General features: G+C 28.3%; 1 protein-coding gene across 1 annotated transcript; it reads left to right on the top strand.

Annotated features, from left to right (window-relative positions):
* Positions 1-1471: 1471 nt before the first annotated feature.
* LOC130440985 (ribosome-recycling factor, mitochondrial) lies at positions 1472-22461 on the top strand. Its single transcript, XM_056774407.1, has 4 exons — positions 1472-2333; positions 2393-2530; positions 2859-3069; positions 22075-22461. Exons 1-4 carry the CDS (start codon positions 2156-2158, stop codon positions 22313-22315), a joined length of 768 nt encoding a protein of 255 aa, XP_056630385.1. The 5' UTR covers positions 1472-2155; the 3' UTR covers positions 22316-22461.
* The last annotated feature ends 2533 nt before the right edge of the window (positions 22462-24994 follow it).

Here is a 24994-nt window from a genome sequence, read left to right as displayed (position 1 = left end):
TAAATCATTGAAGAAATATGTTTTATTTATTATTTTATACCTCATTATCAATCGGGTTCAGTTAAGGTGACAATTAATGAAACACATGTGGGGCATAACAATAAATTGTGGAATAAGGGCTTTTCAAATTAGACTAGGAAGACCAATCATTGCAGAAAATTTTCGATACTACTACAACACTTGGACCAAGATTATGTGTGAAGAAGTAAAACCCAGAAGATTACTTTGCACATGGCACACACACACACACACACTTAATACAATTCAATGTCTACCTCGTATTCTTGGAGAGTTTCGCCATGCTTCTGCCTTTGGCCCTTCAGCTGCTATTGGTACAATTGTTCAAGATGTTCGTAACCATATCTCGTTTCCAACCTCTTCTTCAGCTGCTCGAAACCATCAGTATCGTCTGATTTATATCTTGGCGTCTCCTCGCAGAGCACTGGTCAAGTTCACATCTTTTTCTTTATCCGACTAATTATTCACTTTAGCGGCTGCCTCAAACTGTTTAACGTAACTGATCCAAGACGCCACGCCGTCGAACTAGTGTTTCTGTATTGCAAGATTTTGTCTGTTCGATCTTTTTTTCTTCTATTAGAATATCTTCTGTTCTCAAATTAGCAATGTTTCTTCCTAACTCCTTGATTTACTTGTCAATCGTTGTAATTCTATTCTCCATATTCGATTGTATCTTCTCATTCATCGTTGTCATCTTATTATAGATATTAGTTTGTATCTTGCCATAAATTGTTTTCATCTCATTTTTCATATCCGATTGTATCTTCTCATTCTTTGTTGTCATCTTATTCTCAATATCCACTTTTAGGGATGACATTTTGTTTTCCATGTCTCGGCTATATCAGTTTTCAATGAGAAAATATCCACAGAAATATCGTTCGTCAAATTCGACATACCGTCTTTCATAGTAGGGATCTCGTCAATATTGGCAGTGATATCATTCTTCAGAGTTGAAATATCGTCCTCCATGTTCAAAACCAACGAGATCAAGGTGAAAACCTAGTCTTTGAATTAAAATGTGTCTTAAATCCGTCACTTACAAGTCTTTCTACTAACTCACTCCTCTTACCGGACGTTTCCACTTCGTGATTTTTCAGTTCCGTCACTTTCAGGTCACCAAGTCTCTTAGCCATATTTATGTCACTGTTTTAGATTTTAGTTTAGTGAAATATTTGAATAAAGTATTACGTCCTTTATGTACAAGAATTTTCTTAACAACTATTGAATTATTTTAATAAATATATTAGTATGAGTCATAAAGGACATAAGCTATAAATGAAAAAAGAGACCTAAATAATTTAATGATGTAGGTGATCAATTGATTAAATAAATACGCAAATTGACAGTGTCATTGCCTCCTTGCAAGTAGATTTTTATTCCTTATGCATCTCACTGTATAAATACATCGGAAACAAAACAAATTGACACTTGACAGTTGATTTTCAACAACTACAGCATTGTGTTTAATTTGGTGGGTTCCGCATGCAATTGGTGCAACTTTCTGATTGGCCTGGAATGTGTGTCAATTAGCATATGCTTATCATATGGCATGCCTCGTTTACTTTATTCAGTTTTCCAGCGTTAGTGAAAGTGATCAGTGAAATATTATAACATTCAGATGGTTTGTTCCAGCATTGTGCTCTGATCATATAATATATTACGCTCAAGTACTTATCAATTATTTTTAACACAGGGAGGGAAAAGTGGAAAACAATCATTTTGGTTTTTATAGTTTCACTTCCATCTCCAATACTGACTAAATACTCTAACTACATTTTAAATATATTACACAACCTGATAAAGCTCGATACAATTTCTAAAATATGTGTTGACTTTCGCGGATTCATATGTTCATAATTTATTCAAAAAATTTTTGCTCGTCTCGAACTACTACTGAACAAGTTCAATTTGTTGCTGGAACGTAAAGAGTTTTTATTATTACTTGATTTTGATACAACTGATATCACGCATGATCAAGTAATTATAGTCTACTGGAACAAACCTAATGAAAGGATCATCACAATCGCAGTTTACGAAAAGCTATAATTTTATTAATAATTTTTCCACACTACGGGCATGGTAGAAATGTCAGGGTTGTTTATATTTTACAACATTTAGGTATTTAAAGAAATACAGAATGTTCGCTAATCGGATTATTAGAACCATCACCAATACAATTAGTAAACATGCTTATGGTCCTTCGACAAGAGCAATTAATAGTTACTCTAACACTATTTTTCTTAAACAGAAAAGTGCATATAACTTTCTATTAGTTAGGAATTATGCCAAAGGAAAAGATAGGAAGAAAGAAAAGGGTGCATATTAATAAATTTGTAGGAAGTTATTCAGTTGGATCACATTTTTATGATTTTAGGCAAATCAAAAGTTTTTATTAATGAAAGTCAACTAACTGATGTTATCAATTTGGATTCTATGAAAAAGCAAATGGAAAATGCTATCGATACATTAAAAGAAAATTTTATAAAACATTTATCAATAAGATCAACAACAGGTATTTTATTGAAACTATTTTATGATTAAAAGCGATGTAGAATTGATAATACTGTAATTAATTATTGACATATAGGTATGTAAATTCAAATATTCAAAAATATAGTGCTTATTTCATTTGAATAATGTGACTAGGTGAATTTTTTTCAATTAAAATAGAATATTAGGAATAAAAAATAAATCTATTTTAAATAATAGTGTTAAGGTTGAGAAGGAATTGAGGTATTTGCGTACCCCAAAATTATGTTGTTAGATTACAGATTTCACTCACAAACAAGAGCAGTGAAGGAAAGAATGTGAAAGTAGACTAATATTTCTTTAATTTTCAGGTTCCATCGAAATGGTATCTGTGAGTTTAGATGGGAATGAACACCTTCTTCAAGAAATTGCTCAAATTGTGAGAAAAAATCCAAAGACAGTAGTAATAAATATGTCTACATTTCCTCAGGCAATCCCAGCAGCATTAAAGGCATTAGCAAAATCAGGAATGAACTTGAATCCACAGCAGGATGGCACCACAATTTATATTCCAATTCCAAAGTATGTATTTTTCTTCAGATATTTCACTTTACCAACTACCATATTTACATTTGACTTACATATTTTGTATGACAGGTGAATAATTTTATACTCAACATAAAATGAACAAAAACTATTATATTATCGGATCTTTTCCTTATTTTGACATATATTGATATGAGAAAAAATGAATGAAATTTTGAATCAAGCAATTTCAGTAATTATTGAAATAATGTGCGACCCTTGAAACAAAGGACATTTCAAAATTATATGTATAAGCAATTCAAACTCAATTATAATTGTACAAGTGTATAATATGTAACAATGTTCACCTTTCACTCTGTTTAGAGCTAACTTTATTTAAGGAAGGAAATAAAGAGATAAGGTACACGAAAATTTATTTTAATGTGTTGGGAATTATACCTGATTTTTCCAAATTCAGAAAGGAATGTAATATGGATAGTAAATCATACGTATGTAGGTATTTTGTCGATTTGAAAATTAATTGTTGAACTAGATGAATTTAATATTTTATTATTGAATTTTATACCACAAATCTCAATTAATACTCCGAGGAAGGACACATACTTCTTCAAAATATCAAAGTATACCCTTTAGTATATATTGAAAGCTTTCGAATATTTATAAATTCAAAATTGGGGATTGAAATTGCATATACACTGGTGATTGATAAATGAAGTTCAATAAAATCACAATCTTACATGGTGTTCCAGAATGATTAGTCATATCAAAATTACATTTTTTTAATTGAAACACCCTATATTTTATTGCATATTTGGAATCAGCTTGACTTTCCCATTTCAAGAATATAGGGTTGTGACGTGTTCTACAGGGTATTTAAAAACTAATAACCAGTTTTCCATAAAAATGGTAACAAGTTCAATAGTAAGAGAAATTCAAGAATGAAGATATGTTGCGACCAAAGCAATTGATAGTAAAAGTTTTAGAAAATTATACATTCCGTTAATATTTATTGAATTTGATACAGGGTGAATCAAATTCCTAATACATTATTTTCTCGATTTTTTCAAATGAAATACCTTGTATTTTATGAGTATCGAAAAGTACTACCAGCATACTCTTTCTTTATCAAGTATTCCTTACAACGTAAATCATTACTTCTTGAGATATTTTGATTTTTCTGTGCAAAACAATGATTATGTACCTATATCTAATCATTTAACAATTATTGTGAGTTGACTACAATTTACTTGTCATAAACAAATAATTGACATGACATTAGGTACATTAATGTTTTTTGATTTAGTGGTTTAGTACATTTTTTAGCGCTTTGAAGAAATTGAACTGTGGCAAAAATGAAATTCGGTAGTGATGAAATGTTTGATATGATCTGGATATTGAGAGAATGCAATAAAATGTGTTACTATCAGCAAGAGTATACCTTGTAACATTTTCCTGCAAGGCAGCAACCTATCAAAGTAAGCTTGGAGTGGTTCAATTGTGCTGTTTTAGTTAATTATGAAAAGAATGTATGATTAAAAACTTCTGTGAGAGAAGAAAATGAAGTTAATGGTTTGCTGACAGTTACTGAAAACCTACATACAAGTGTGGATGAGTTTTCAGTAACTGGCACCAAACAAGAACTCAGCTACTACAGTGTGTAAAGATCCTTAACAAAAATAAAATGAACATATTTACTTGCAATAGGAATTAACTGAAATTGATTTTGAAAGACAAGATTTTGTAGGCGGGCTTTACGATAAGTTTATCAACAGAGACTTTTTCGACTATGTCCCATTTGTGATAAAGTCACATTAAATAACAATGGTGTATTAATAGGCAAAATTTTCACTAATATCAAACTAGATTGTTGTTGAATGGGTGGGTAGATATTATTGGTGAATATGTAGTAGTACCATATTTTTTGAGAAACATTTCAATGCTGAGATGTATTTAGATTTTCTAGTATGTTTTTAAAATATGACTACTCTAATCGATCAATTAATGGTGAACTGAAGGAACTGCAAGGTGGATCTGAAGAAATAGTCTAGTATAGTGGTATAGTGTCCTCTAAGGCCACCATGTTTTATGAGAGAGAGAGAGAGAGAGAGAGAGATAAGCTTTATTGTCATTAGAAAATTATACAATAAAAGAACAATTAGACTTGATTTAGTAATTATAATATATACAGGGTACTTCACGACGAGCTGCATTGATGTGTATATGGGAAAGTACTGGGACTAGTGTTCTGAAAATTTGCTTTCATGGGTTTTTCGGAATGCTCGTTTCAGCTAAAATAATTTTGAAACTTCCGGTTATACCGGAAGTGGACCTAAACTTCGTTATTTTAAATGGAATGCTATGGTTTTTATTAAATTTCTGGAATCTACGCGAAATTTCAATTTAACTTTATATTCGGCGTAGTAAGCCTAAAGTGCACCATTTTTTAATTATTTCACATTTCAAAATTTTTGGGCACATGCAGCCCTCCACTAAAAAAATTATATTTCTAAGTTTATGTGCGTTGGGTGTAATATTTGGATTTGGACAAATAACACACTTCCAAATGTGTGATAACCTTGACAAAAATTTATATAGGGTCTTCAGAAAATGGTGCCGAATTTCGTTATCTAAAAACTTCGAAAACTTAATTTTTTCAAGTAGCAACTCCCATTTTTCTCTTTATAGTCTTTAAGATCACGATATAAAACGACCTTCACAGAGCTGGTTAATGGATCAAACATATTTTTTTATGTAATTTAATGTATCAAAAAATATATTGCATATTTCAGTCCAGGATATTTTTAATTAATTAAAAAAAAAACTTTTTCTAAATATTTCACCGGTTTGGTTAACAGATAAATTCTATGCAACCCATAGTAGATGCAAAAGTTAGGCTGTTCATTTTTTTTCTTGTCACAACTCCTGGGTTGCCAGGTATGAACAGGTAAATCGAAACTAGTAATTAGCACCTGTCTGGTTAATGAATGAAACTTGAATAGAAATAAAGTTTATTTTATTACGAACACGGTGATATAGGGTTGCCAACATAACAGCTGATTGTAGCCCGGCCTTTTACAGAGAGAGAGTGCGTATGCTTTGTACTCTTGAAAAAAAAGGATAGCGATTGACGCGTACATGCTGAGCATCATTTTGGAGTAGTTTCATATTAAAATAAAGGATTAGTATTTAATTTTTTTTAATCAATTAATTATATATGTGTATATATTTTGTTACATTAAAGTGTATATATATATATATAAATATATATATATATATATATATATATATATATATATATATATTATATATATTTAATAACAATTAAAAAATACTTACAAACACTACACTAAGAGGAGGAGAACAAAAAAATTCCAGTACCCTTGAAACTGTCTTTCACGCAACATGTGAGGATTAGTGGATCACTTTTTTATTAAACACACTGTATAAAAATTTCAGCGAACATTATTTGAACACCATCGCTTATATTAATAGAAAAAAAATGCCGTGAGCAGCAGAGCTCCATCACGAAAGTCGAATTTTTCGTCGAATGAAGAATTTAACTAATACACAAACAAATCTTTCTATAAAATGAATTTCTTGGAAATGATATCAATTCTCAATCTTATTTCTTTATATGGAAAATTTGCTATTCCTCAATAACTTTTCATAATGACAAGAAATTTCGAAAATGGGAAGTAAAAAAAATCACCCTAGCAACGATCATACTCGTATTATTCATTAAATAGGAGGCGGTCCAGTTCAACAATTACAACGATCAAAATGATTTCGCTAGAAGAACTGAAGAAGAAAACTTTGAACTTGAGAAAGACAATTCTTCAACATCACCCCTACTTGCATGCGAAGTTCGAACCCTCTAGTTAAACTTTTTCTGGCCAAAAAATAAGAAAATATAACAAAAATGACCATAAAATGGAGAGGGGTGGAGATGGAAAGTTTCGACCTTAGACAGGAAATCATCTCGCAACTAATTGAACCTACACGAGAAATTTCATTTTTCAGTCGCTTTTCGTTTGACCTGCAGAGGTGAGCAAAGGTCAAAAACCACTTTTTTTGCACTGCCACCCCTCGAAATATTCATTTGTTTTCAACCAAACTCTAATAACATCAATCCGCCGCCAAAAAAGCCATGTATGTTAATTTTGAACAAAATCGGACACATAGCAATTGCTCGAGAGGCCAAATAGTCTTAATGAATATCATATTAGCATCAAATAACCTGCCAAAGTGTTTTATAATGAAAGTAAACTTTTCTTCACCTTGGCCTTCTTCTGGGTCCTTTCTTTTCAAGACCAAAATTTTCCTAAGAAAGCCGAACTAACAATTATGAATATGACTTTTTCATATTAAAATATTTTTTTTTTTATTTTTGGTGTACGGAACTTAGAAGCGCGTGGCGGCTCTGATAATTGACTGTAATATCTAATCTAAGTCTGACGAATCAGTTGAAGAACTGTAGAAAACAAAAACTAGTTTTCTTTTTGATGTTGCCGCTGAAAATCTTATACTATCTTCTCTTTAAAAGTTGATAGAAAAATTAAAGAGACGTCAGAAACATGTGCTGGCCTTTCATCTATCAGATATTGACACGATACTCCCTAAATTCAGACACAGGGGGCAAGACTTGAATAGATACAAGTGGTTGGTCGATCTGGTGTTGTAACGTTGCCGATAAAGGTCTTCGAATTACAATTGATGGAGCATAAGCATCTTCGAGTATTACATCAGAATCAAGGGGATATAAACCAGTGGCTTTGATACCTTTCCTTACATTGGTTTGAGTCATACATTTTGGCTCTGTTTGAGAGAACATTGAAGGTAAGCAGTAGAGTACTATATTATTTTTATCTGCTTCTTCTAGGGCCTCATATGATAAATGAAACTGCGCCATCAAAGATGAGCAGGTTCTTTATGTTGTGCTAAATGTTGAATGAACTCTATGGCCAAATAATAATTTTGAATGGGTAAACATCGGCAAAAAAGTAGGTTAGCTGATAAAATAAAAAAAAACTAATAGTGATAACCAGAACAGTCTTGATTTAATATTTTTAGCGTTGTCGGATTGTGTAAAAAAACAGATGTTAAATACTGGATAAAAGCAAATTCTCTGAACTGTTGAGGTGGAATATGCTTTTAACGCTTCAACTTAGAAAATGGAGATACTTAAACGAAGTAGCTAATTGGCACAAATATGTGGATCGGTGAAGATTACTCAAAAGAAATAGTCGAAGAAAAAAACTACTGTACCAACAATAGAAGATCGCTAGAAATAATGGTCACAAAACATATATCAAATATAATAAATTGATTATAAATGACGATGTGTACGAAGGTAAAAGGCTTACTACAAGGCAGACAACAGGAAAAAGATAAAGATAGAAAAAGGCTAGTACAAGAAAGATCTCCGGAAGCAAGCGCACTAAGTAAACAATTAAGAAAAATTACGCGAACGTCAAAAAGCTAATAAGTCAAATGAATAAAATCGAAAAACATGAAAATAGCAATGAAAAAGGATATGACAAGGAGAGTGGAACAAATTATATGAAAACGTAGAAAAAAAGAAAGAGGTCCAGAAGGGGTGATAAAAGAACAAAAAAAGGAAAATATGACGAGAAGCATAGAAAGGATGAGGAAGATAGCAACATGGAACATTAGAGGATTGAGAGTAAAGAAAAATGAACTAATAAAAGAATTTGAAAAAATGTTATATACATTGGAAATTACATAAACAAAAAAGAAAATACAAGTGGAAATAAAACTAGAAAGTGGACATTTGTCACTAATTAATGGTGTAGACACAAAAGTAAAGCAAAAGAACTGGAATTACAAAAAGAATACTTAAAGCAAAACTGAAGTTGTATCATTAGAAGAGATGTGGTATAAATTCAAGAATATAATTCTAGAGGCAGCAATGAAAGTATGTGGTATTACGGGAACAAAGATATACAGACCAGACTAAATAAACAGAAATGGAGAGAATATCTACGAAATAAAACAACTTTAGAATAGGAACATTATAAAATTCCAAGAAAAAAGGCTGAAGACATGGTAATCGCAGCAAAAAAAAGAAGCAAGGGAAGATTCTGGCCAAAAGATAGAAGAAGACAGTAAAGGAAATCAGTAACTCTTCTTCAAGGATCGAAATATACTAAGAAATGGGAAATCGAACAACTTAAAACAAATAAAAATGGTGTTGTTTGTATTGAGACAAGATGAAGAAATTATAGAGCGATGGAGGGAATACTTTGCAGGACTACTTAATGTAGAAGAGGAACCATTGGAAATCGAAGATAAAAGGCATCTAGATAAAGTCGAAATGTCAAAATTTATCTTTCTTTTAAAAATTATTAAAAAAAAACTAATTTTAAAACAGAAGAGACCGAAAATCAAGAACATTTAGATGCATTAAAAGGTCTAAGAAATTAAAGAAATTTATATATATATATATATATATATATATATATATATATATTTGTAACGGAGTTTGGGTTAAACATGGCGACCACTCACAATCAAGCCACTTTACTAATACGAACATGGTAAATTCGTTAATGTGACTACTTTTTGGGCTGAAATTGTAATTAAAATTTCTTCGATTTTGAACAGTTCTATTTGCCCTATATCTTCTATTATTCTGTTATCATTAAATCTATTGTTATTTTTATTAATTTCATTGCATTTGTATCAATTCGTATTTTCGACAATTCTTCAAATTTCATTCTGTACTTTCCTGATATTATTTGTGTTACTATATTACAACTTAATTATTTATGATTATTCTGACTTAAATGTGTTTTTACCTTATACATGAATCGCAGAGTTGCTAGAATATTTTCATATTTTATATAGCTATTGTTTCTATGATGCCTGGAAACATTTCTTCAGATCATTTCTGATTATTTATTTCACCATCTTTCATCATTTTTATTTTGGTTTTCAAAGTTTGTGTTGTACAGTTTTTATGTAGCGGCTGTTTGCGGAAACTACGGTGTTTTTGTCATGTTAATAACATTTTCAAGTTCTGTCATCTCGACTTTTCATTTTTACTTCATGTATTCCGATTTACTTGTAATTTGAATTTATTTTGTTAAGTACATAATTGAAAACTAAACTAACGTTTGTTTAGATTAGAACATGAAAATCACATCAGTTTGGATAAAAACCTTTGGGTATATGGTCTCATGTTTCCTTTAAATTTTGTAGCACCTCTACCCGCCACACAGCCACCAGTAATAATAAATTGTTTTTATTTGTATTGTCGGTGCTCTCATTTCATTAATAATGTGACGACACAAATTGAATTAATTATTGTATCGTCTGCTTATTATATTTCCAACCTTTGATGAATCACAGAGCAAATAGGACTTTCCGTGGTCGTGGACAGAATTTATGTGATGTTTATGAATAACGTAAATAATAATCTAGATCAAATATTTTAATAACCTAAATTGTCGTTATCTTAATTCTGCCAGTAATGATAGTTGTGACAGATGTTGAATTTAGAGTTTCCAATATGTTCTCGTGCTTTAATTCTTTAAATTTCTTTCGAATCAATATTTTCTTGGTTCTACTGCACTCAACACTGACACACAGAAAGTTCAATTTTTAATTTTTTTCGTCACCCTCACGATAACTCGTAACAACTCTCGAATTATAAATTTCGGGTTTCGAAATTCATTTTTAAAAAACTTTATTTTTGAATATTTATATGAATACAATTAATCTCAAGATCGAACTAATTATAAACATTAAATATCATCGAATTGTTTACAAACATCTTATTTATAGTAAAATAGTGCTGATACATGTTTACGTTATTTCATACAAAAATAGAATAAATGCTGATACATGTTTATGATATTAGATACAATGGTATTGTTTTAAAAATGTCCTTCAGAAATTCTTCGCATGTAACTCCTCCATCCCTAAGAATGAAAAATGACGGAGGTATTTTTCATCCTTTGTTGTCTTTCCTCTTCTAATTCGATGTCTTCTTTCTTCATTTCTTCTATTTTCTGTTTTCTTACAAACTTATATTTATATTTTCGAATTATCCAAAATATTATTAAAATTATACAAATTATTATTATTACAGTAAATAGTCCTATCGATACATGACTTTGTGGATTATAAATTTCATGAATTGGTTTTATATTCTTAGCGATGTTATTAATTTCATACAATTTATTAAAATCTATATTAGTTAAATTAGGAGATTTATAAATTTGATTATTCAAAAATTTAAAGTTTAATTTCGGTAGTATTATTGATTTCCCTTTTTTAATTTGTACATTGGTTGAGAAAATTTCACTTCCTACTTGAATATTACAATTTTTTGGAATTTTTATTAGTGATGGATATATTAATTTAAAATAGCGGTCTGATACACATTTAGAAATTACATCAGTTTCAAAATTTGGAATCACTAAAAGTTCATCATTTGTTACTTGTTCCAATATTGTTTCTTGAAGATTAATTTCACTAATTACACAATTTTTACCGGAATGTCCATTTAAAAGTTCAACAGTACAGTTATCTTGTAATTTGAAAGTTTCTTTACAATAATATTTTCCTTCTAATTCGGGGCATTCTTCTTTGATGAAAGTAACTTCATTTTGACTTCTGGCCAAGTAAGGTTGCGGAGGGATAAATATTGTATGGTTTTGAATTACAGGGTATAAATGGAAAAATTCATAGGTTTTAGGTTTTAGGATAGGAACATGGGTAGCAAATATTATTTTGGATTTGGAAAAGGTTACTTGTGAACCAAGAAAGAGATAATATGTCAAAATATTATTAAATTTTGGTATTTGTTCTTCATTGTAAATTGTGCTTAAATATTTTATCATTTCTAAAATTTCTTGGCTCGATATAACTGAGCTATGAATTGTATTTAATTTAGAAAACGTTATTGCATTTTCAATATTATCGATCAATGTAATTAAACTCTGATAATCCAGATTAATTTGTGAAATTGTACTTTGAAATGTTATAAAATTATTTAAAGTTATTATTTTGTTTTCAATTGAAATGTGAAATTTCTCTATATTATCAAAAAGTTTCCGTTGATTATCCCATAGAGTCGTAATCGATTTGTTATAATGATCAATTAATTTTTTATGTAGTGATATCTGTAAATTAACTTCGTGAATGATTTGTTTCTGATTTTGTTGTAGGACATTTATAGCGTTATTATATCTTTCTTCATCGTCCGAATCTAAAGTTCCAAAAAGCCATTTATCTATTTTGCCTACAGCATTTATTAATCCTCTTTTCAATCTTAAATGTGGGTAAATATTTTTATCTAAAGTGTTAATTAAAATTTCTGTTCTACTCAATGATTGTTCAGCTAAGTTATGGTACGAAATAGGATTTGTTGCGTTCGCTTGAGATAAATTATTTCTTAGGTTATAATAATATTGTTTTAAATTATTGATTTGTTTATGAATGAATTCTAAATCTATAATAGTAGATGAAAGTATGTTTAGAATGTATAAGATTACTGGTTCCTAAATTGATAGGTAATAATAAATTATTTATGTTCGTAACTGTTATGTCTTCTGTTTTGGTCATCTTGTAAAGTAATAGTAACGTTAATACTATTGTCAGCTTCATTATCTGTAACAATTTTTTTTGTTTTAGTTTTTTGGTTTTCTAATTATATTTTTATGATATGTCCCTTTGTTTGTTTCTAATAATATGCCAGAATCTTTTACAATTTGAGTTTTTTTGAATTTAGGTAGTTTTTTGTCTCGAAATTTTGTTTTTATGTAGGCTATGTTTTGATTTTCATAGGATAGGGGATCGTTTCTGTTTTCATTTCTCTTATTGATTATTTTTTCTTTAATGTTAGCATTTCTATCTTTAATTTTTTCATATAATAATTTGAAGGTTTCTTTATGATTTTGTATGTAATTAGATATTATTAAATGATCGTCCAAGTCGAATGGATCAGGGTTATTTATATGGCCTTTAATAATTTCAAATGGTGTAAATTGTGTTACTGAATGAATTGAATTATTATATGCTAATATTGAGTGTTTTATCAATTGATCGGGAGTCAAATCATTATTATTTTCTTTTATGCACCTAAAATGTTCGATTAAACTGGAATGAAAACGTTCAACAGGTGAATTAGAATTGCTATTTTTAGACGTGGTATAATGTAACTCAATTTTGTGTAATTTGCAAAAATCTTGTAGGTCATTATTTTTAAACTCTGAACCACAGTCAGCTGTTATTTTATAAGGTAACCCATGATGAGTAACGTAATTTAATATGTTATCAACAACTGAAGTTCCATTCATACTTGACATTGAATAAGCTTGACTGTAAGAGAAATAGATACATTTTCTCATTATTGTTGAATATTAAAGATTTACTATCTTATTAACATTGACATATCAAATCAAATTTAATTGAAGGGTTTATATTATATTTATTCATTTAACACATTTCACAATTATTAATAAAGTTTTCTACGTCTTCTGAACTCATAGGTTTGTTTTGATTAATTGATTTATATCTATTTTATTTTTTACACCAATTATAAGTTTCGTGCCAATTATAATTTTCGTTAATTAGTTTTTTATCTTCTTTTGAATAATTAAAATTGTGAATTTCGTATTGATTTATTTCAAATGGTTGAGTTTTAAGGGGTTCATTTAAAGTTATAGGTATTGTTTTAAATGATTCATTTGTGTTATACTGATTATAATTTGAATTTTTATATTATTTTCTTTTCCCATTAGTTGAATAAACAAAGTTATGGATTATATTATTAAATTTCTTATATATATATATATATTCTTATTAATAATAACTTTTTATTATTATAGTTTCTAAAAGTTTACTAATATTTAATTTTTATGTTTTACTTATTTTTTATCCATTAATTCTAAATCTTATCTATTCTTATAACATAATAATAAAAAAGAAAGAAAAGTCTTTGTATAAAAATCCATTTTATAATTTCTTGAATTGCGTACCATTTCAATGAATGATAATATCTATTTTTCCAAAATTGTTCTTCTATTATCTTTTCATTTAATATAGCATCTAATTTTCTATTGAAATATTTTGAACTTATTTCATTATTATTTTTATCAAATTCTTTGTTAATTGTTTCATAATTAATCTCAACTTCGTCATTTTCATTATTTATTTTTCTTTTATCAATGATATTACTTTGATTCTGTATATCTAATATATTTGTATTTAATTCAGGTTTTATAACATAACATTCTTTTTCTAATATATCATTATCTATTTTTATAACATCATTTATATCTTTTTCGTCCTTTGTCATATCATTATTTATTTCTTTTATTTCTCTGTTTAATTCTATTACATTTTCTTTTACTTCAATTTCATTATCCTTTTCATTCATTTTTATTTTATCTAATCTTATATTGTTTAATTCCACTTTATCAAATAATTCTAATTCTCCTTTTGTATCATTATTCATTTGTTCTACCATTATAATATTTTCTTCTGAATTCTTTTCTGTTACATTTAATCTATCTTTTTCTTCTTTATCAAATAATTTACTAAGATCTAGTTCTACTCGTTCATTTATTTCTTTACAATGATTTAATTCTGATTCTTTTATTTTTATTAATTTTTTAATTTCTGGTGATGAATTATTAGATGTGAAATTTATTTCAATTACTTGTTCACTGGGTTACTTTTAATTTTTCTTCCGAGGCTCTTTCCGAAAATTTACGATTCGATCATTATCTTCGTCGCGTTCAAACAAATGGTGAAAATCAATTATTTCTTCTTCTTCTTCTTTATTTTTGTAATTATTATTATATAGTTCTTCAGAAGTAAAATTCGGTTCATTTCGTGATTTAAAATATTTGTTATTATTTGTATTATTATTATTATAATTATTATTATTGTTTATACGTCTACTTGGTCTGTCAGAAAAATTTCTTGATGTCGTTGACATCGGTTCAGGTCTAGGTAAACGATTTACAGGTATTTGGTTCGGGCGGAAAACATTTTTCCTAGGACCAAATACTTGCGCATTCGTTGGGTAGTTTTGTCTTCTTTGCGGTATTGGATTTACGTTTATAGGTTGACTAGGGAAATTATTGTTATTATTATTATTGTATCTTTCATTATAATAGTTATTATTATTTCTATCATAATTATTATATCTATTATAATTGTTATTATTAGGTTGTCGGTAGAAAGAATTATAATTGTTATGTTGATTGTTTCTATTATTTCTTGATGGATTCATTTGAACATTAGTATTATTATTTAACTTTTAGGTTCGTAAAATTGACCATAAAGTTTTTCGAAATTTTCAAACTCGTCTACATAAGCCATAGCGTCTTCCAGAGAATTAGGCTTTTTTAAGTACATATTGTTACGTATAACGCCTGAACATCCCGCAATAAAGGTGTTCAAAGCTGTTTTCTCACAATGATTAATTTGACATCTTTTATCGATTTCTCCTAAGTTTAAATTATTACTGATAATTTGTATAGTCTGACTTTTTAATAATTGCAATCTGTTACCAAAAGCTATTAAATTTTCATTTTTAAATGGTCGTGTTCTCGTTAATTCTTGTAAAATACAATCTAAATCGCGCCTATCTGCAAAACACTGAATCAACGCTTCTTTTAATTTAAACCATGTATTCAACTCAATTCTATTTCCCACCATTAACTCGGCTTTATCTATTAACTTTTCTTGTATGCATTCTAATACGTGATTATTAATATCTTGATCGTTATAAACTGAATACGTCTCTATAAGGTTCTCACATCGATTTATAAATTTATTTAATGTATTTTTATTTCCATCATAAGGTTTAATATTCTCTAACTTTAATTTAAATAAATCCCAATTTAGGGTTTTTGGATTTGACGTTGCCATTTTTATATATTCTGAATTATCTTTTAAGTTTAATTCACTGAATGTATTTAATAATTTATCAAAATCGTTCATAAAATAATATATTTAAAATTATTAAATTATCTCTTCCCTATTCAAAGATTTGATAAGGATGGATAATAAGGAATCAAAATAATAAGGAGACTTGGCAAACTCTTGAGTTACATTAGTAGTAGTCATTAACTAGTAAAATAATTCGGCATCAAGCAAAAATCCCAGCATTTAAAGAATTCAATTATAATGATACAATAGATTTTATTTTATACGATTTTCACGACTTTTTTGACGGAATATTAGGTGTAGAAGACATGATGAGAATGAAATTAAATATTGATTTTACTAACAAACAATTAAATAATAAAAACGTTTCAATTCCAATAAAATTTAGGAAACCAACTGACATAAAATTCTCATTTGACATTGGACCGACTGAAAAATTATTAAAGTCTGTACCAGTAAATGTATTGAATGGAGAAATATTAATAAACAAAACACAATTAGGAAAAGCATATATTCCAGAAACATTAACAATAGCTCGAAATGGTTATGCTATAGTTGAAATTATAAACGAATCATTTAAAACAATACCTATAACTTTAAATGAACCCCTGAAAGCTCAACCATTTGAAATAAATCAATACGAAATTCACAATTTTAATTATTCAAAAGAAGATAAAAAACTAATTAACGAAAATCATAATTGGCAAGAAACTTATAATCGACAAAAAAATAAAATAGATATCAGTAAACTAATTCGAACTAGTCACATGAACGAGGAAGAAAGGAACAATATAATTAAACTATGTAAGAAATTTTCCGATATTTTTCTAAAGCCAGGAGATCCACTAACATTTACATCCAAAATAAAACATTCAATAAAGACAACAGATGAAATTCCTGTACATGTAAAGTCTTATAGATACCCATACATACACAAAAAAGAAGTACAAAAACAGATCAACGAAATGTTAGAAAAAGGAATAATAAGAGCATCATATTCCCCTTGGAGTTCACCTATATGGATCGTCAGTAAAAAATTAGATGCATCTGGAAAACAGAAATGGAGATTAGTAATTGATTATAGGAAATTAAACGAAAAAACTATTTCTGATAGATACCCGATTCCAAATATTACCGATATATTAGACAAATTAGGAAGAGCGCAATACTTCACAACATTAGATTTGGCCAGCGGTTTTCATCAAATCCAAATGTCGGAAGAATCTATAGAAAAGACAGCGTTTAGTGTAGATAATGGACATTACGAGTTTCTTAGAATGCCCTTTGGACTAAAGAATTCACCCACAACATTTCAAAGAGTAATGGACGAAATTTTACAAGAACTACAGAATAAAATTTGTTTAGTATACATGGATGACATCATAATATTTAGCACAAGTTTACAAGAACATATGCAGAATCTACAAGCAATATTTTATAAACTAAGAGAAGCCCAGTTAAAAATTCAATTGGACAAATGTGAATTTTTATGCAAAGAAGTAGAATTTCTTGGACACGTTGTTACACCAGAAGGAATTAAACCTAACCCGAAAAAAATTAAAGCCATAAAAAATTTTCCTATACCTTATACTCAAAAACAAATTAAATCATTTCTAGGATTATTAGGATATTACAGAAAATTTATTAAAAATTTCGCAAAAATTACTAAACCTATGACGACATGCTTAAAAAAAGATAGAAAAGTAGAACATACACAAGAATTTATTAATTGTTTTAATACTTGTAAACAACTTTTAACATCAGAACCTATATTGGCCTACCCAGATTTTAATAAACAATTTGATTTGACCACTGATGCATCAAACTACGCAATAGGAGCAGTATTATCTCAAGAAGGACATCCAATTTCCTATGCTTCGAGAACATTAAACGACGCAGAAACAAATTACTCAACAATAGAAAAAGAACTATTAGCAATAGTATGGGCATGTAAATATTATCGACCCTATTTATTTGGAAGAAAATTCACTATATACACAGATCATAAACCTCTACAATGGCTAATGTCACTCAAAGAACCAAACTCAGTAAGATTAGTAAGATGGAGATTGAAACTAGAAGAATATGATTATGAAATTAAATATTTAAAAGGAAAATCCAATCTAGTAGCAGATCCATTATCACGAATAAAACCAGAATGTGACGTAAATGCTTTAGAAACAGAATCACTTAATGTTAATATCGACGACTTAGATTCAATAATTCAAAGAGAAATTGATAACCTACCAAATGATTTTGAGCCGATAAACGATGACTTATTACCTGACTTATCATATTTAGACGATGTCGAAGAAATTATACAAAATAAAAATATAAATAATAACAAAATAAACATTATATCAGATATTCAAATACGACCACCGTTAAATAGAGATTCAGATTTAGAAACTATACATTCTTCTTTAGAAAATCCAATATTAGAAATTCCAATTTCAAATAGATCATTGAATACATATAAACATCAAATCTTAATAACAAGCGGTGATGTAAATAATATAAGGATTAAAAGAGAAAAATGTTTTGACAACACTCGTATATATGTAATCTTATCTAAAAGAGATTTAGAAAGCAACATAATTCAATTTGTTAAAGAATATATCGACCCAAAATTACTCTATGCATTATATTTTAGAGAACCCCTAAAACCAGAACAATTTATAGCCACTGTACAAAAATATTTCAAAAACGCTTCATTCAAATTTATTCATTGTATAAATGTAGTAAAAGATATTTTAACTGAGGAAGAACAAAAAGAAAAATTAGAATATTATCATATATATAAGAAAGGACAAGAGGGATCAATGAATTAAAAAAATCATTAACCGAAAAATATTACTGGCCTAAAATGATACAAGATATAGAAAATTTCGTTAATAATTGTGAAACATGTCAAAAGAATAAATATGATAGAAATCCACCGATAATAAAATTCAATTTAACCCCAACAGCTAGTAGACCATTTGAACACATTCACATTGACACCTTTAAAATAGCAAACCAATCATATTTAACCATAATAGGTGCTTTTTCTAGATACGGTCAAGCTTATTCAATGTCAAGTGTGAATGGAACTTCAGTTGTTGATAATAAATTAAATTACGTTACTCATCATGGGTTACCTTATAAAATAACAGCTGATTGTGGTTCAGAATTTAAAAATAATGACCTACAAGATTTTTGCAAATTACACAAAATTGAGTTACATTATAACACGTCTAAAAATAGCAATTCTAATTCACCTGTTGAACGTTTTCATTCCAGTTTAATCGAACATTTTAGGTGCATAAAAGAAAATAATAATGATTTGACTCCCGATCAATTGATAAAACATTCAATATTAGCATATAATAATTCAATTCATTCCTTAACGCAATTTACGCCATTTGAAATTATTAAAGGCCATATAAATAACCCTGATCCATTCGATTTAGACGATCATTTAATAATATCTAATTACATACAAAATCACAAAGAAACCTCCAAATTATTATATGAAAAAATTAAAGATAGAAATGCTAACATTAAAGAAAAAATAATTAATAAGAGAAATGAAAACAGAAACGATCCCCTATCCTATGAAAATCAAAACATAGCCTACATAAAAACAAAATTTCGAGACAAAAAACTACCTAAATTCAAGAAAACTGAAATTGTAAAAGATTCTGGCATATTATTAGAAACAAACAAAGGGACATATCATAAAAATATAATTAGAAAACCAAAGAACTAAAACAAAAAAATTGTTACAGATAATGAAGCTGACAATAGTATTAACGTTACTATTACTTTACAAGATGACCAAAACAGAAGACATAACAGTTACGAACGTAAATAATTTATTATTACCTATCAATTTAGGAACTAGTAATCTTATACATACTAAACATATTTTCATCTACTATATAGATTTAGAATTCATTCACAAACAAATCAATAATTTAAAACAATATTATTATAACCTAAGAAATAATTTATCTCAAGCGAACGCAACAAATCCTATTTCATACCATAACTTAGCTGAACAATCATTGAGTAGAACAGAAATTTTAATTAACACTTTAGATAAAAAATCAGAAAATATTTACCCACATTTAAGATTGAAAAGAGGACTAATAAATGCTGTAGGCAAAATAGATAAATGGCTTTTTGGAACTTTAGATTCGGACGATGAAGAAAGATATAATAACGCTATAAATGTCCTACAACAAAATCAGAAACAAATAATTCACGAAGTTAATTTACAAATATCACTACATAAAAAATTAATTGATCATTATAACAAATCGATTACGACTCTATGGGATAATCAACGGAAACTTTTTGATAATATAGAGAAATTTCACATTTCAATTGAAAACAAAATAATAACTTTAAATAATTTTATAACATTTCAAAGTACAATTTCCCAAATTAATCTGGATTGTCAGAGTTTAATTACACTAATTGATAATATCGAAAATGCAATAACTTTTTCTAAATTAAATACAATTCACAGTTCAGTTATATCAAGTCAAGAAATTTTAGAAATGATAAAATATTTAAGTACTATTTACAATGAAGAACAAATACCAAAATTTAATAATATTTTGACATATTATCTCTTTCTTGGTTCACAAGTAACCTTTTCCAAAACCAAAATAATATTTGCTACCCATGTTCCTATCCTAAAACCTAAAACCTACGAATTTTTTCATTTATACCCCGTAATTCAAAACCATACAATATTTATCCCTCCGCAACCTTACTTGGCCAGAAGTCAAAATGAAGTTACTTTCATCAAAGAAGAATGCCCCGAATTAGAAGGAAAATATTATTGTAAAGAAACTTTCAAATTACAAGATAACTGTACTGTTGAACTTTTAAATGGACATTCCAGTAAAAATGGTGCCATTAGTGAAATTAATCTTCAAGAAACAATATTGGAACAAGTAACAAACGATGAACTTTTAGTGATCCCAAATTTTGAAACTGATGTAATTTCTAAATGTGTATCAGACCGCTATTTTAAATTAATGTATCCATCACTTATAAAAATTCCAAAAAATTGTAATATTCAAGTAGGAAGTGAAATTTTCTCAACTAATGTACAAATTAAAAAAGGGAAATCAATGATACTACCGAAATTAAACTTTAAATTTTTGAATAATCAAATTTATAAATCTCCTAATTTAACTAATATAGATTTTAATAAATTGTATGAAATTAATAACATCGCTAAGAATATAAAACCAATTCATGAAATTTATAATCCACAAAGTCATGTATCGATAGGACTATTTACTGTAATAATAATAATTTGTATAATTTTCATAATATTTTGGATAATTCGAAAATATAAATATAAGTTTGTAAGAAAACATAAAATAGAAGAAATGAAGAAAGAAGACATCGAATTAGAAGAGGAAAGACAACAAAGGATGAAAAATACCTCCGTCATTTTTCATTCTTAGGGATGGAGGAGTTACATGCAAAGAATTTCTGAAGGACATTTTTAAAACAATACCATTGTATCTAATATCATAAACATGTATCAGCATTTATTCTATTTTTGTATGAAATAACGTAAACATGTATCAGCACTATTTTACTATAAATAAGATGTTTGTAAACAATTCGATGATATTTAATGTTTATAATTAGTTCGATCTTGAGATTAATTGTATTCATATAAATATTCAAAAATAAAGTTTTTTTAAAAATAAATTTCGAAACCCGAAATTTATAATTCTCGACTCTTTTTTTTTTCGTCTCCATAACAAAATTGTCATTGCTGTTTACAATCGCGTTTAAAATTTTTTTAGTGCTCCCTTGAGAAACGCCACACTTTTTTTATTACCGTAGGATTAGGAATTTTGATAATATAGGTTTGAACATTAATTCACAAATTGTATATGATTGCGAAAAATTAATATATTGTTTCCTTTTCCATACGTCACCTTTATTTTATATCAAAAAGTTTCCCCTTTCATTGTGGAATTCTATGTGATTTTAATTTTGTTGTTTAAATTTTAAGGATTGGCAACCCATGAAAGGGACAAAGGATGCAACCTCAAGTTAAAATTATTCAATGATTAATTTGTTATTAATTTTTAGGGTTACGAAAGAACATAGGGAAAATCTAGCCAAAAATGCTAAACAGTTTTTTGTGAAATGCAGAGATGATATAAGAGACGTACAAATTAAATACGTCAAGCAAACAAAGAAAAAAGAGTCTGTATCTCAAGATTTAGCCAGAAACATTGAGAATCAAATAATTTCAATAGCTGATGGTTACATAACTCAAGCAGAAACTATTTGGGAATCCAAACAAGAAGAACTGATTGCAAAAGAATAAGACTTCAGAACAAATATGTATGAATTATGAAAAATTTTTGTTGATTTATCGATAAAACAATGGTGCTACAGTACATACGAACCTTCCTTTGCAATTGTCAACTAACAAATTTTCAAATAAATTTCATTTGTGGTTATGAAATATTTGTTATTCATTTTCTCTATTGCTGAACTTAGCTGAATAGCTGCGTATTCTAACGGCCTATAGATTACAAAATCTCTAACAACTGTTATTGAGTAATAGTGAGGAGATGACATAATGGCTTTTCAGAAACAATGAACCTGTATCAGATGGATCAACTAATTGCGGATGAGATTTTTATTAGTATCTGAACGTATAAAACCTTTTTTTTTAGTTTTGTGCTTAAATATTTCATTAATTCGCTAGTTTATCGTTTTATAGATGTAAATTCAGTTATATAACCATTATTATTGTTCAATAATTATCAGCCATTTCGTATGTGGGAAATTAACTCTTAAGTACCAAAAAAAAAAAAAAGAAATAACCCTTCACCCTTAAAAAGGATGGCTCGTTCAGAGTCAGTACGACAGTGGGTATGATTTCTAAATACTTTTTGTTTTACATTTTGGTAAATCTTGACTTTTCGACATGATTTATTAATGCTTCTAAATGTTCTTGATTTTAGGTAAAAACTTTTTTATCAATCTTTAAAAAATTATTTTCAAACAGAAGAGACCTAAAATGAAGAACAATTAGAAGCATTAATATATCAAAAGGTCTAAGAAATAAGAAAATAAAAAAATGATTTATTATACAATTTTGTGTGTAAATTGATGATAACTATATATGTATATGTATGTAAATGTGCACAACTCCGATAATTCGAACTTTTGCTACGGTCCCTTGCAGTTCGAATTATTGGAGTTCGACTGATACATTACATGGTGTTTCTATATTCGACCGACAACGCTCTACCACAGAGAGATCTCAATAAATGATTCATTTTAATATAGGCATTTGAACCCTTATGAGGCCTAGTTGCGGAGATATAGGGTGTTCAAAATTTTAAATCAAAATTAAAAATTTGCCATAAATCAAGAAAGCCTTTCATTTTTTTTCAATTTGGTGTCCAATATGCTCCTTAATAAAGTAATATTTTGACATAAAACAAAGTTTGGAAAAATTTAACCAGTGTCAGGGTTAGTTGTCACATTTATCCTCCTAATTTTTATGCCACTGGAGCAAATTCTTTTTTTAATTTTGTTTTAAATTGTCTAAGTATTTGGAGTTAAAAAACTAATAACACAAATTTATATAGAACAGAAGGAACAAGTAAAAAACGTAGTAAATGAAGCTAAGGCTAAGTCGTGGGTGGAGATTGGAAAAAAAAGGAAAAAACGCAGCTGGTATTGCAAAAATGATTATAACATATTCGGATCATTTGGCAAGGAGAAGAAAAATCCAATTAAATATTGTAACCAAAGAAAATTAAATATTAAACAGATGGAAGGAATACTTCAAAGAGCAGGACATAAAGAAGCAGAAATAAATGAATAGCAATTAGAAATAGAAGACGGCAATATAAAAGAAACAAGTACAATATGAGAAAAGCCAAAAGCCAAATGAATAAGAGCGAGGTAATAAAGGGATAGAAAAATTGAAAAGAGAGTGAGCACTGGAAATAGATATTGTGTATGAAATTATTATAAAAAATATTACTACCAGCCTGGAACACTAGCAAACAATTCCAGAGGAGTGAATTATAGCAATAATAGCCACAAAAATGAAGTTATAATGATATGACAAAAATAACAAAATATACAGGATAGGATATCAATAGTACTATGAGCTACATATCAATTGTATGAACCTATAGTTAACCACAGACTAAGACTAGAGGTAGAAAACACATTAAACGATACACAAGTAGAATTTAGATCCAATAGATTAACGCAACTTGGAGGCAAATAATAAAAAAGACTAGTTGTAAAGAATTCATAAACAAGAATATCTATAAGAAAACAGAGAATGTGGTATACGTTATTAGAAAAACAACAAATAGTTTTGTAATTGACAGAGGAGGAAGACAAAGAGGAGTTTAAGCCCATTGTTGTTTCTATTAATTATAATTAAAATAGCTAAATAAGAGCACAAAAAAGGAAAGAAAACACATAGGATAGGGGGCCAATTTCAATAAATGGACTAATGTATGCTGATGATCTATTAATATTTGATTAAACGAAGGAAGAGCTGCCAAACAAAATAAATAAGTTAAGTAATACAACGAAACAATACTGGTTGTAAATAAACATACAAAAGATAGAAATATCAAACATACCAGAGGAAATTACTGTGAAATTACAAGAACAGGAGAAGAGCACTACAAACCTTAAGTTCTAGTGACAATTGTAAAACCAGAGGCAAGAATTGAGAAAGAGATAGTAATTATAGTGAACAAGACAATATCTACATATGCAGCACTGTACAGAGCGTTATCCAAAAAAAAGATAAAACAAATGTATAGAAATGAAAATCTATGAGTGACTACTACTCCTATTGCTGATCTATGGTTACAAATCCTAGATGCTAACCAACAGAAATGGAGATACTCATAGAAGTGGGGAAGAGGCTATAGAAAATAAGGAACAACTCAATTAGACTTGAATTAAAAGTAGTGAGTACAGTGCAAATATTGAAAAGTTGTAGTGGTTTGGACAC

This window comes from Diorhabda sublineata, chromosome 3 (genome assembly GCF_026230105.1).
Source record: "Diorhabda sublineata isolate icDioSubl1.1 chromosome 3, icDioSubl1.1, whole genome shotgun sequence".
Lineage (NCBI taxonomy): Eukaryota > Metazoa > Arthropoda > Insecta > Coleoptera > Chrysomelidae > Diorhabda > Diorhabda sublineata.
This window is presented reverse-complemented; position numbering and strand designations above follow the sequence as displayed.